The following is a 13,086-nucleotide window of genomic DNA, read 5'->3' on the forward strand; positions in this document are numbered from 1 at the left end:
GTGTCAAACTATTAAACTTCTGAAATTAAATATATTTACATATTTATAGATTCTGGAATTTTTTAATGAGGCAGGAGTAGAAGTAATTTTTAATATAAGCCAGCTGAGTCATACACTAATATACACCTAACATGTCAAAGTGCACCTGTGTAACAATAAGATATAAAACACCACTTCCGCTATTTGTCTTTGACATAAAACTTAATTTCCTCTAACACAAAATGATTCATCTTAAGGTTTGCAGAAGTTGAAAAACACTGAGCTAAAGGTAGTATCATTCATAAAGATTTGTTTGTTGTTGCTTAAATATATTTAATGTTTTTATAGCCTATGTATATTTTACACAAATACAAATACAAACACAAATACAAATAAAACAAATGAAAAATGTAGTGTATTAAGTCCACTTCACTTTTCACATTTTCTGTTGCAGTTATATGTCAAAATCATTTAAATTCATTTCCTCCCTCATCTACGCTCAATACCCCATAATGCCAGTGACAAATATGATTTTAGAAGTGTTTTGCAAATTTATTAAAGAGGAAAGATCGACACTGACATAAGTATTTGGATGCTTTACTCAGTACTTAGTTGAATCAGCTTTGGCAGCGATTACAGCTTTGAGTCTTCTTGGTATGACGTGACAAGCTTTGCACACCTGGATTTGGAGATTTTCTGCCATTCGTCTCTGCAGATCCTCTTAGACTCTGTCAGATTGGATGAGGACTCGTCGGTGGACAGCCATTTTCAGGTCTATTCAGTGATGCAAGTCAGGGCTCTAGTTGGGCCACTCAAGGACATTCACAGGGTTGTCCCTAAGCCATTCCTGCATTGCCTTGACTGTGTGCTTAGGGTCATTGTCCTGTTGGAATGTGAACCCATGGCCCAGTCAGTGGACCTGAGCACTCTGGACCAGGTTTTCTTTACGGATATCACTGTATTTTTCTCTGTTCAGCTTTCCCTCAACCCTGACCAGACCCCCAGTCCCTGCTGCTGAAAAATACCCCCAGCATGATGCTGCCATCACCATGCTTCACCATTGGGATGTTATGAGCTGTGATGAGTGGTGCCTTTTCCATACATGATACTTAGAACTGAGGTCAAACAGTTCATTCTTCGTTTGCAGTGTTGCAGTGATTGTTGTCCTTCCAATGTTTCTCCCATCTCCACACAGGATCTCTGGAGCTCAGCCAAAGCCACAATCAGGTTCTCAGTCAGCTCTCTTACCAAAGCCCTTCTCCTCCAATTGCTCAGTTTAACCGGGCAGCCACCCCTAGGAAGAGTCCTGGTGGTTCCACGCTTCTTCCACTTAAGAATTATGGAGGCCACTGTGCTCTTTGGAACAAGCAGAAAGTTTATTGTAGCCTTCCCCAAATCTGTGCCTTGACATTCCTGTCACTGAGCTCTGCAGGCACTCCCAAGTCCTCTGACTTCATGGCTTTGCTTTGGCTCTTATATGCACGGTCAGCTCTGATACCTTATAGACAGGTGTTTGACTTTCCAAATCACGTTCCATCAAATGAATTTACCACAGGTGGACTCCAATCAAGATGTAGAAACACCTCAAAGATATTTAGAGAAATGGTAAATACCTGAGCTAAATGTAATTGTAGCAGTGTCTAAATATCTCTGTTTTTGCGTTTTCATTTTAGGGTACTGAGTGCAGATTGATAAGAGAATAATTAATTATAGCAAAATACTACAACATAAAACATGGAAAAGGTGGAGGAAGTCTCAATACTTTCTGCACTGTATACACTATATAGTTGACTAGCTCAACAAGTTATATATAAACTTTATTTCTTAATCAGTACCTCAGAAAGTACAAAGTTGGTAGGGTAACTTATTGCAGTGCATAAAGTGTCCCCATATTGTTTGAAATGTTTGAGTAAAAAGAATAAACAAACAAAACAAAAATAGGTATTCATAGTTTTTGCAGTAATAGTGTTAACTATAAGTATCAGTGAGTTGAACCAAGTCAAATGTGCTGCACAGTTCAAGGCTAAAATGGAAAAATGAATACTATTCTTGCTGCAGGTGATAATAGTAATATGAAGAATTTAAAGACATGACAGCTGTAGTAGACACATTTTTTGATGTTTTAATAAAAACACATTTTTAAGAATTCAGTTCTTCACAAATATCTACAGCAACTAATCTAAAAAATAAACAATGAGAAGGAAATTTAACATCAAATTGTGTTTTCAAACCCAATATTGTATTAAAAGTGTGAACATTTAAGGCTTGAACTTGACTGTACAGAACATGAAAATCTCATGATTATTTCCTGGCCACCAGTTCCAGGAGGGTGGAGGTTATTTTGTCCAGGCTGTTGGAGTACTGAGGCCCTCTGTGCATCCTGGGCCCTCGCTCCATGTGGAGGGGAGGTGCAGAGGAGTGGGATTCAAAAAACTCCTCAGCGGCAGGGCGGTAGTCACGATGCTGCATGTGATCTTGAAACCTTTCAGGATGATGTGCTGGCTCATCAGGATGCGTAGCATGTGGTGTCGGATACATCTCAGACATCCCAAAAACTTCTGAAAGAAAAATATTTGGGAAACAACTTCAATGGATTTTCCAAGTGGAAAAAAAATTAGGCTTATTTTGACAGAGTCACAACATAAAATAACAAGATAATAACCTTGCCTCCAAAATGATCACACATACATGACAAATAATTTCAAATGGGTTTATGCACAATATAAACAATTCTTCCATAAAATGCTTTTAATGAAAACTATTTTGTAATATTGATCAAATACAAACTCTCACAAAGTCTGTCAACTTACCCATTACATCATGCTATGCAGCTTATAGAAAATTGTTTATTTATGTTGACGTTGAGCACATCGACTAATGCCATAAAATGTACCTTCATAGCGCCGTCTGTTTGAGTGTCTGGGTTCCTCGCGTACAGGATGGTCGTATTCTTGGTGCCGCTCATCAGGATTGTGCTGGTGCTGCTCCCGGCCTCTTCTTCTGTGATCTTCTGACTGTCTGATGTCCGAATCTCCTCTGAAGGATCTCTCATACTGATGTCGTGGCATGCCTCCACGACCGTGGCTATTTTGCTGTAACAACAAAAACACATGCTCCTTTAATTATTTTCCTTTGCAGAGAGGAAGAGAATTAAACAACACGCTACTTCATAAAAACTGTCTCTTTGCAGGGTGGCACATACCACAGTCTTCTCAGATTTTTTGGCCTTGAATTCTTTCAGAAGAGTGCAAAGTTTGTCCTTAAGGAACTCTGCCTCTTCTGCATTCTCAATTTCAATGTTGTTCTATTAGGGGAAAGTCACAAGGGAAAAATACATTAAGATCACATGTACAATGAATGGCTGCATAACAAACACATCACTGCTATGGGATTTGCAAATTCTAATACATAATCTTACCAGCATATCAAGGACCCTTCCCGAGTCAGGGCCTGCTCTTTGGTAGCTGTCAGTATCATATGGGTTCTAAAAAACAGCAGGTTTGACATCACTACGACCGTTTTACTGCATAAATGAGTACACATTGTGAATAAGAATAGAAATATGAATTATTGGCATTACTTGTTCATCACAATAAATACCCTGCCTTTACAGTTAACTACCTGAGATTCTGTGTAGAGGTCAGGATGTTGTGTTCTATGGACTTCAGGTTCAAAAAGTACACCACCTGATCTAGAATGACCGCCAAACTTTGGATTTGGAGGTCTATAGTCATCACGGAACCTGAAGCAGAAATCAAGCATAAAATGATGTATGAAGATGAAAATATAGCATTTAGTTAAATAATATAAAACATTTGCATTTTAAAAAAAGGGTATATAGTAAATCACGCACATCTCGTTAGCATTCTCCAGTTCCTCTGCAGTGGCATCAGAGAAGCGACTCTTTCTTTTTCTTTTACAGTGTCCTTCATCACCAACAGTCCCTTTCAGGAAGTTCCTAAATGGCTCTGGGATGTCAGATGTGGACCTGGTAACTTCCATTGGTCTCTGGAAGGGTCCTGTTCTGCTAGGCCCAGCATTGGAAAATGGCTCCTCTTCATAAGGTTCTCTTACTTTATGCCCATAATCTCTAATAAAATGTGTCTGGTCACCTTCCATGAGTGCAGGAAAGCTCCTCCTCTTGGCCTCTGATTCACTAGATCCCTGCCTTCCTGCTCTATTCCTGCTTTCATGTCTACCAGATTCCCTGTCCAGAGACCACTGGCGTTTATTGTCTTCTGGATACACCGGCTTTGAGGGCTGATACTCAGCAGATTGATATCTCCCACGCCTCACTTCCTCAGTGTAGAACTCCTTCAACTGATCTTTTTCTGGATATGGCCTTCTGAAAGGAGGAGCCCCTTCGGGGTAATACTCTGGGCCATGGTGCATCTCCTCCCTTGAATCATAATTGTGAACACCACTTGGCTTGAGTGCAGCTGTTAGTGGATCTTCAACATACTCATCTTCATACTCCCTACGATAATCACTGTCCATATTCTCTCGTCTGTACATATTGCTTTCTCTGTAATCTGCTCTCTGCAGTTCCTCTTCTGTGCAGTCTGTGTTCAAAGTGTAAGGGTCGTCTGGATGGAATGGGGCTGTATTTTGGAAACCTGGGGAAAACCTCCTCTCTCGATGAGAGAACTCTTCTTGATAGTTCATGGGTCCTGGAGGTTGGGTCATACTCTGTGGGATATTTCGATCCCTATTTTGCCTCGGCCTTGGGAGAACTAGGAAACAAATGTAAAAGTAAAAATAACAAAGTATTGGATCATTTGCAAAGTTCTTATAAATACTTTCTTTACAGTTGCAGTGGTCCTAAACCGTGTGCTACGTACAGTAACTTGTAAACTGTTCAACTACATGTGGAATCAGGTCTTCAAGTATTATTTTTTTTATTTATAGCAGTAATCATTTCACCATTAGTTCAGAAAAATATTACAGACAATATTTCCTTTATGAGATGTTTTTAAATAGATGACTGTGATCTATCTCGTTAGATTCCATTAAAGGTATTAAAAACATGTGAAGACTTTGAGAACTCCCAAAAACCCAAGTCAGACATGTTTTTTTTCAAAGGTATTTTTGTATTGCAGATCTATCAGTATTGTATCAGTCAGAAGTTTGGACACACTTTCTCATTCAAGTGAACTAAGGATGTGCATGTTGGCTGACGAGTAACAAGAAATTCCAATAGAGAAATGCTACAAACTATGTTTGCATTACATTATTTGCCCACCAGAGACCATTGACGAGTTTATTTTTTAACTGTAAAAAGTCATGTTCAAAACATGCACATTGTGGCACAAAATAATTATCATCAGGAGTGTTTGTGTATTTCATGTGTTCATTATCATTATCAGCCTGAAAAATTGTTATTAGTTAAAAAGCTGCATGTTGACATGACATCCTTTAACACATATATTCTGGGTGGAATATTGACTTATCAATAGACACGTTCCTATGTGTGTATCAACGCTTACAAAGCCTAGTGAGAACAAGCTTAGCAAGCTTGATTATCTTTTTTTTTGTATGAATGTACCTTTAGAGATGTTTAATTTGCCCATAGTCCCCGCTTTCTTCATTGGCTGTAACATAAAGAACATTTATTACTCTCAAAAAGTAGACATTATTTATTCAACATGACATATGGTTATGAAAATCGTTGTGCCCACCGTTGGAGATCCTCTTCCATCCTGTCTCTCTATTATCTCTGCTCTGGCACGTATGATCTTTCCTCCTTGGGTCATTATGGATTGCTTATCCCAGGTCACCAAATCTGGCCGTTTCAATTCCTACACATACACAAGGTAAGACATTTTCATTTTGTCTTCTTAAGTAAAAGGCATATCAGGCACTAAAAAAGTTCCACTAGAGTTTTGTGAAAACTATTCAAAATGCTTTACCATGTATTTCTGCCTGTGTTTGCGTCCTATCACATGATGGACCATTTCTGGAAGATTTGTAGTCACATTACATAGCCTACATGTGTATCTGGGTCCAATGTTTTGGTCAACAGCGTTATCTGGCACTTCATCCAAAAACTTCAAACCTAGGGGGAAAAAAGCAGGAAAATGTTAATAGGCATAAAAATGAACATGGAACAAAATGGATTTTTTTTTTTAAAGAAGAAAAGTTATTCACCAATAATAGGTTCATCAAGCTTTAGGTATTCCAGATATTGTAATATGTCCTCAAATTCTGGTACAGTGTGTTGTCTAACACCAAGCCCTGAGAAACCCAAACACTCATAGTTAGCAGGCATTACAACAGAGAGGGTTTTTTTAGATCAATATTATGTACAATGTATGGTCTAACCTGTTTGAATATTGTCTTGCTGTTTAGCTTGCACCAGATGTCTTTTGTGAGATTAACTTACTCTGCTGGTCAGATCACAGTATAGTACAATGGTTCCCTTAACTTTTGTATAATTTTATTTTGTTTGCTTATGGTACAGCAACACCCCAATGTGTCACTACACGTCTCACCAACTTTTGCCTTAAACTTTTTCCAGACCTCCAAGTGTTTGATGAGACAAAAGTCTAATTACATGAGATTTGTAGTGAGTATTTATTTTGTTAAATGAATTGCTTCATAATACACTTGATTTCAAGACCATTGGAAAGTCTTACAAGTGGATGATCGCATATTACATGCATATGACATACCAAGAGGTGTAAGGGTTAATATTTTGGAGGTTGGATTCTTCAGTTCACACACCAATGTCAAATCTGACTACTGTCTATGAGTAACCATACACATTTTATGTATGATCTCCACTGCTTCAGCTTTGAACACTTGAGTCCTCAAAGTATGCTCTACTTACATCAGCACAGAAGTGATCTCTGAAAAAAACACATAGTACAATCTTCTGTATCTGATTATTTGATGGAAAATGTCTTGATGTAAGGAAATGTTGACTGATTAAACTACTACCAGAACCACACACCATTTTTGTATACCTGAAGCATGAGAACAGAGGCCCAGTTTTCTTTGTTTAATCGTACACTACATTCCTCAACAGGTAAAGCTGGAACATGGTTCTTGGGGCTGCACATTAGCAAACGTGCATAGGTGTTGTTTGTATAAATGTTTAATGGTGATTTCTATTATTTATGCAAGAATATGAATGGAGTTTCTCCATTCTATGAGCTTGCACAACCCATTGTTATGACATTTGGGTGTCAGCTCCTCTGCAACCTACGGTTACCCACAACACCTTTCTCTGTGCAGAATTGTGGAGATGTTTACTTGTATCTTTCATCATCCAATTCTGTTGCCAGTAAGATAAGATAATAGGATAACTTCATTATCAATGTACAAGTACAATTAAGTGTTGTTTGGAGCCAACTCATAGATGCCTAATGGAAAAAGTGGTATCTACATGGAGAGCTCCGGCCCACTGCGTCCATGTGTGGCGCCGTGCCAAGTCAGGATGAATGCAGCTGAGTGTTGGTGAACTCATTGATGTTTCAGCACCAGAATGACTGAATGTGAGCCTGCTCTACCCCTCATATAGCTGTCAAATTTGGCTACAGTAGTTTTTGAGGGCAGCCTTGTGGGAACAGGTAGGACCAGGCAGCCAAATGTGTGCAAGTACCACCCATTTGAATGATGGGGAAAAAAAGAATGACATTTATGGACAACAAAGTGTCAAAGAGCACAAGCAGAAGGAAGCTGCTCTCTAAGTTAGCACGCAACAACAAGTCCTAAGTGAAACTCTTAGCATTGTGGCTGATGAAGGTAGTCAACTCATGTAAAAGTAAAGTCCATAAACTCTTCCTGTACGGATGGTGAAAAGGAGCTCTTCAGATTTTTTCTTCAAGAGACTGCAAAATCAAGAAATCACGGTGTCCTTTCCCCAGCATGATTCATCCATCAAGAATAAAACTGGCCATGACAAGTTGCACAGTGAGATGGCTGTCCTCCACCATAAACAAGATGAAAACCCAACAGGCCATACATGTTGAAAAGTTGTCTCAACAGTTTGTTGCAACTTTCATTCAAAAGAGAGATGACAGCGACAATGAACACTATTGCATCCCTGGAGAGCAATCCTCAACGTCTTGTACTGTAAAGCCTTCTAAGGGCATGTTTAAATCTGCCCTGTATAGGCTCTGAATGGGACTCTGGTTGGTTTTCCTCCTTTGTGCAGTTTGTTTGGTTCATTTGTGATGGGAGTGGGATCCGACCTTGTCTTGAACTACAAGGCATACTCTACAAGTTTGAGCTATACAGTGGACTTTGCATCCTGAAATGTGAATCAGCGAAATCAACAGTTGCAAGGAGGTAGCTGGATAGTGAATCGAATTCCAACCTAGATACAGCACAAAGGATGCTGGCTTGTTAATACAGACACATAGGACCTTTTTCAGGACCTTTTTCCAGTGTTTATGTCCTTGCTCCCACCCCAGACACAATTAACCAATGAGCGCTATTAAAGTTTTCACATGGCTTATGGTGATACATTTTGGTTCACTCAGATATTGCTCAGGAGCAAGCTATACTTGGGTCATCCAATGATATACAAGGCACATCCATCATGATATTTCTGGCCATGCCACTGTTTTGGCCAGATTGAGAAGATTTGAAGTGACAAGCAGCTCCATTTGTTGCACCCTGGCTTGCTTTGGCTAGTTACCAGTGTAACATTACCAGACCTGTATTAGTCTGGCAACCAGACGTGCTGGATTTATGCAACTGTTGAGCCATATTGGCTGCCTGAAACACTGTTTTTTCTGCAAACTAACTATGATATATAAATGTCCAACATACACAATATGTTGGACTACCTGGTATAACACTTGAGTAATTGTTCGACATCTCATTCCATGGGCATTAATATGTTGCTATAGCCACCTCTACAGGGGAGGTTACGGAGTCCTACTACAGTGATTTGTTTCAATTCAGTCACAAGAACATTAGGGAGGTTGGGCGCTAAGACCTTGCTCGATGTCCATTAAAACCAGGCAACAGATTAGAATGGCCTCCCATTACCTTAATGTTTAGACGGAATTACCTGACAAATCACATGGAAAATAAACTAGAGCCAGAATATAACAAAATGACCAAACGAAAGATGAAGTTTACTTACCCGCAGCAACAAAGGCATCCTCTTTCTGCCAGGGATGAAAGGAGAGCAATGAAAATTAAATCAATCAGCACTTCACAATGGTTAGAGTTCACCACTGCTACAAACAGAGATAAGGTTATGTCATGGAAGAAAAACATTTTTAACACATTTACTTAAGTATGTGTAGTTAAAGTAGTCGTGAAGGAGTCATCTTTTTCAAATGTCATGAATAAACATAAGTGATTAAAATAAGTGGTGTTAACAATGCAAGAAGTATGTCTTATGAACTAACTGGTAGAAGGTTATATTGAACGTTAGAGGCCAAATTAAATGTGAAAATTGGCTATCTGTATGCAGGGAAGCAGTATCTAATGTTCTTTAAGATAACCAAGATATAAACAAGTGCTCAAGAAGCCTGTGAAACTAGTTGATCTCCAAAATGTCTTTTAACGCATGTTTGCCACCGGATTCAACTATCCGAAAAACACAGAAGGTTACACTGTAAAGTTTGTTACTAAATAACATTTACTTTTAAATAGAATAGGCCTTCCTAATGAAAGACTTACAGACTGTGTGACTTTAACCTTAAGATGGCTTTTAGTTTATTTTCTTCTTGTGCATGCAACTCCAGTGATTCTGCATTAGAATGTGAGCTTTGCCACCACACGGTTGACCACACAGCAGAACTGCAGCTAAACGCATCTGCTGCAGACACTAACGGAGGACCGTAGCTGCTCAGTTGCTGACAAGTTATTGTTGGCTTCATTTTCCAGTAGTAAGGTGTGTGAAAGCATTGAGTCTGAAGTCAGTTATCAGACCTTCCCACCAACACAAGAATCTCGAGTCTCCATACCAGTTTCCCATGTGCATTACCTGTGAGTGTTGCAGCTTTTGGTCAAATCAACACTCTAGCAGACGATTTCCCAAAATTTCAAGGTGCAGACCTATTAAATTTCTGGAAGGTGATGGGAAACATGTTTTTCCATATGAAGCAGACAGTGATGTGAGACAGTAGCTCAAGGACATCCTCCATATGAAAGAAACCACAAGACGGACCCACTATCAGAGAGAATCTCTCACGAAATACTGTTCCACAGAATGACTAAGGTCATTTGATGAAGTGACCTGACTTCATTATCCAGGATTTCAGGTTGTCATGTATAAAACCATCAATACCATTTCATTTATTGATGCACCATACTTGACATGTGAACCAAGGCAAGTTCAGTTATAGGTGATGGCTTTCATAAAACAAATCTAAGGTTACATTTTGTAGTGAAGAACTGTTACACAGCACGCTTTTTCTACTCTATTCAAGTTGCGTGCATCACAATTGCCCAGATACAATGTTGTGAAATAACATGAAAGAAATGAAGATCAAGTCTTATGGGTCCGTCTGACCAACATATGTTGACATGTTGCCTTCACGTGCCATACCCATACTACCAGGTGGCTCTTCAAAGACACAATGCTCCTTCAGAATGACTGTTCCTTATGCACAAAATGGAGCTTGAAAGATATGCAGGTCTCTTCCTATGAAAAAGCTAAACCTGTACAGAAACTCTGACCCATGCATACAAATGTTTTGGAGTCAGAAGAAACTGATGGTGAACTGAAGGCAGATTGTATGATGCTGCCTTGCAGATATTTCATTTCATGTAATATTAGTGATTATTGAATTATCAATAAAATATTGAGCACAATGCACTGCCTCGCCATCACAATTCCAACCCCAAGAACGCAGAGGAGAGGGCCAGGCTTATGGTACTCAGACTTGTAGGCAGTTCTGGAGCAACCAGAGTGCCAAGATGTGGCAGTTTCAACCCTCACACCTCACACCACCAAGGACACAGTCTTCATGGTGGTTAAAGGCAAACAATGGTATGCAACAATTTTCCCTGGTTGTTCATTGTTGCTAAAGAAGTGATGGAAAAAGTAGTCATGGTTCCATGAATGAAGAATGTAAGCACATATGCACAAAATGCCAATATGCACAGGATTTGAGCATCAAGTCTGACTCACCTTGCCTGTTGTTGACAATGATCTGGTACTTAGTGTACCACCAGTGTATCTGGCTTTGACATACCAAGATGCATTGTGTTTGACTAGAATAGAAATAGATCCGGTACAAACTATAAGGATATACAAGCAGGCAAGACATAGACTGGGCCAGTCTTTAAGAGGGAAAAAAGTCCACAAATCCCCAGTCATTCCAACAGTAGGGAATATAGTTTATGGAGACTCCTTGTTTCCCAACTATAAGAACCTGTGAAGGACTTGTGACTGAATGAAAAGAAAAACAGGTCAAATGAACAACAGTGGTTACAGTAAAGGGCTCGCTAACAACCTATAAATCTATCACTGGGTATTTGAGCTACAACAGTACAACTTTCTGAGACTGCATAGGCAAGTCTGCACAGGTAAATTGTCCTGTATACCTTTATATGTCCTGGTGTAGTCAAGTGTATCTTGTACAAGGTATCACCTCTTATGGATTTTTCGCAGACCTTGAGAAAAAGAGAAAACATAAATCACTATCATAGACACACATAATGGTATGACGGTTGACAAATTATTTGGTTCATTTAGCTTGAACTAATGCATTTTTTATTCTTCCCTCATAGCTATAATAAAATAATAACTTGGGCTTACTTTGGGGTTGATGTATTAAGACTGCTTTAGATAAACTGGGAGTGACATAACACTCAAAGCAGACTACTCAACACTGTATCAACCTTGCCTCACTATGAATCACGAAAAATCGGATACTAACAGTCAAATATATACTAAGAAACTATTTCTACAGCAGAATGGAAATTTACTCCATGTGGAATTTGTGTGTAACACTCCTGGTTTGAACATTCAATCTGAAACAACACAGCTTCTAGCATATGAATGTGTTATTCCTAACAAACAAAGAAGCACATTACAAAACTGTGCATAATATGCATCCCACTGACAAATTTGACCCAAGATTTGTGGATGTCAATATCAGTTATGAAGAAACAACTGAAGTCTATTTTATGAATGTCAGTTAGTATACATCAGGGTTGTGGAAAAAAAATATTACTATGACAATCAAACCAACCATTCAGTTAAACTAGACGCCACACATGTAATATCATACTATGAAAACAAAAAAACAGTCACTTTATTACTTTTACTAGGACCATTTATAGCCAATATCCTGTTACCATATTGAATGGATCAACCAGGTGTAAGTAAAGACAGGCCTGTTATGTTATCTTTATTTCATTATGATGTCCAAGTGTCCTCTATTATTGTCACACGTTGTAAATGATGGTTTCTATAAAGAGAGTAAAATATAACACGACATTTAAAAATAAAGCTGCCAACTATTTAAAAGTGATCCGTTAGATGTACTTTATTGAACAAAATGACTAATGAAATCAGTAAGCATTTAAAATCTGGCTGTTTCATCTCGGACTCAGATTTAATTAAACCTATTCACCAATAGTTGCCCGGTAGATGTCGCCACTTCGACTTTCAAATGCTTGGAAACAACAACAATTTTGAATGCACTTGTTTCATGTTGACTCAGTTTTATACAGCTTCGTTTCCCCGAGCACTACTTTAGAGCAGCTGTTGTATTTAACTGCTTTAGACGAACTGTAGCTAGATGTAACAGCTAGTGTATACAGTGTTTTCACAGTATGTAACGTTAGCTTACCGCACATTCAATAAACTCAGTCGAGGCTTCATCTTCGTACGGTGTCTCGAAGTTGTCCATCGTTGAATATTTTACTCCTACCGTACAAAACTGGCAAATTAACGTGTGCGTGTGTGGTTTATACTATTTGTACTGTATGGCTATCAGCTACACTCAGAAAACAATGATGGCTAACGTTACTTCCTGTATGTACGTGCATTTTGACCTCTGTAACTCACATGCGCGGGTTCATTTGTTCTAGTATCGCGAGCGCATTTTAAGGCAAACCATGATCTTCTCCTAATCCTGACCAAGTGTTAACCAAACCTTAACCATAGTGTTATCACAGCATACAACACAA

At 38.8% G+C, this 13,086-nt stretch overlaps 1 protein-coding gene across 2 annotated transcripts; it reads right to left on the reverse strand.

Moving 5' to 3' along the window:
- Positions 1–2,087: 2,087 nt before the first annotated feature.
- On the reverse strand, positions 2,088–12,911 carry si:ch211-13c6.2 (uncharacterized protein LOC100000125 homolog). 2 transcript variants are annotated; one of them, XM_053334629.1, is made up of 13 exons: positions 12,747–12,911; positions 11,494–11,562; positions 9,077–9,101; positions 6,127–6,213; positions 5,889–6,034; positions 5,658–5,777; positions 5,525–5,570; positions 3,833–4,712; positions 3,601–3,721; positions 3,398–3,463; positions 3,182–3,283; positions 2,873–3,071; positions 2,088–2,537 (listed from the first exon to the last, which is right to left on the reverse strand). In XM_053334629.1, exons 1-13 carry the CDS (start codon positions 12,804–12,806, stop codon positions 2,281–2,283), a joined length of 2,178 nt encoding a protein of 725 aa, XP_053190604.1. In that variant the 5' UTR covers positions 12,807–12,911; the 3' UTR covers positions 2,088–2,280. The 2 variants fall into 2 exon arrangements, with proteins under 2 accessions (XP_053190604.1, XP_053190605.1); XM_053334630.1 differs by lacking the exon at positions 9,077–9,101 and having other exon boundaries at positions 12,747–12,805.
- Between the last annotated feature and the right edge of the window lie 175 nt (positions 12,912–13,086).

The sequence above is a fragment of the Scomber japonicus genome, chromosome 15 (genome assembly GCF_027409825.1).
Source record: "Scomber japonicus isolate fScoJap1 chromosome 15, fScoJap1.pri, whole genome shotgun sequence".
NCBI classification, from domain to species: Eukaryota; Metazoa; Chordata; class Actinopteri; order Scombriformes; family Scombridae; genus Scomber; species Scomber japonicus.

What these genes read in the sequence shown, in the direction of transcription:
- si:ch211-13c6.2 (XM_053334629.1), bottom strand. Translation starts at nt 12,806, where the DNA reads ATGGACAACTTCGAGACACCGTACGAAGATGAAGCCTCGACTGAGTTT. An exon ending in GAAGGGTCCTTGATATGCTG is followed by an intron (nt 3,284 to 3,397) that starts GTAAGATTATGT and finishes TTCCCCTAATAG; the next exon opens with AACAACATTGAAATTGAGAA. An exon ending in AAAAATCTGAGAAGACTGTG is followed by an intron (nt 3,072 to 3,181) that starts GTATGTGCCACC and finishes TTGTTGTTACAG; the next exon opens with CAAAATAGCCACGGTCGTGG.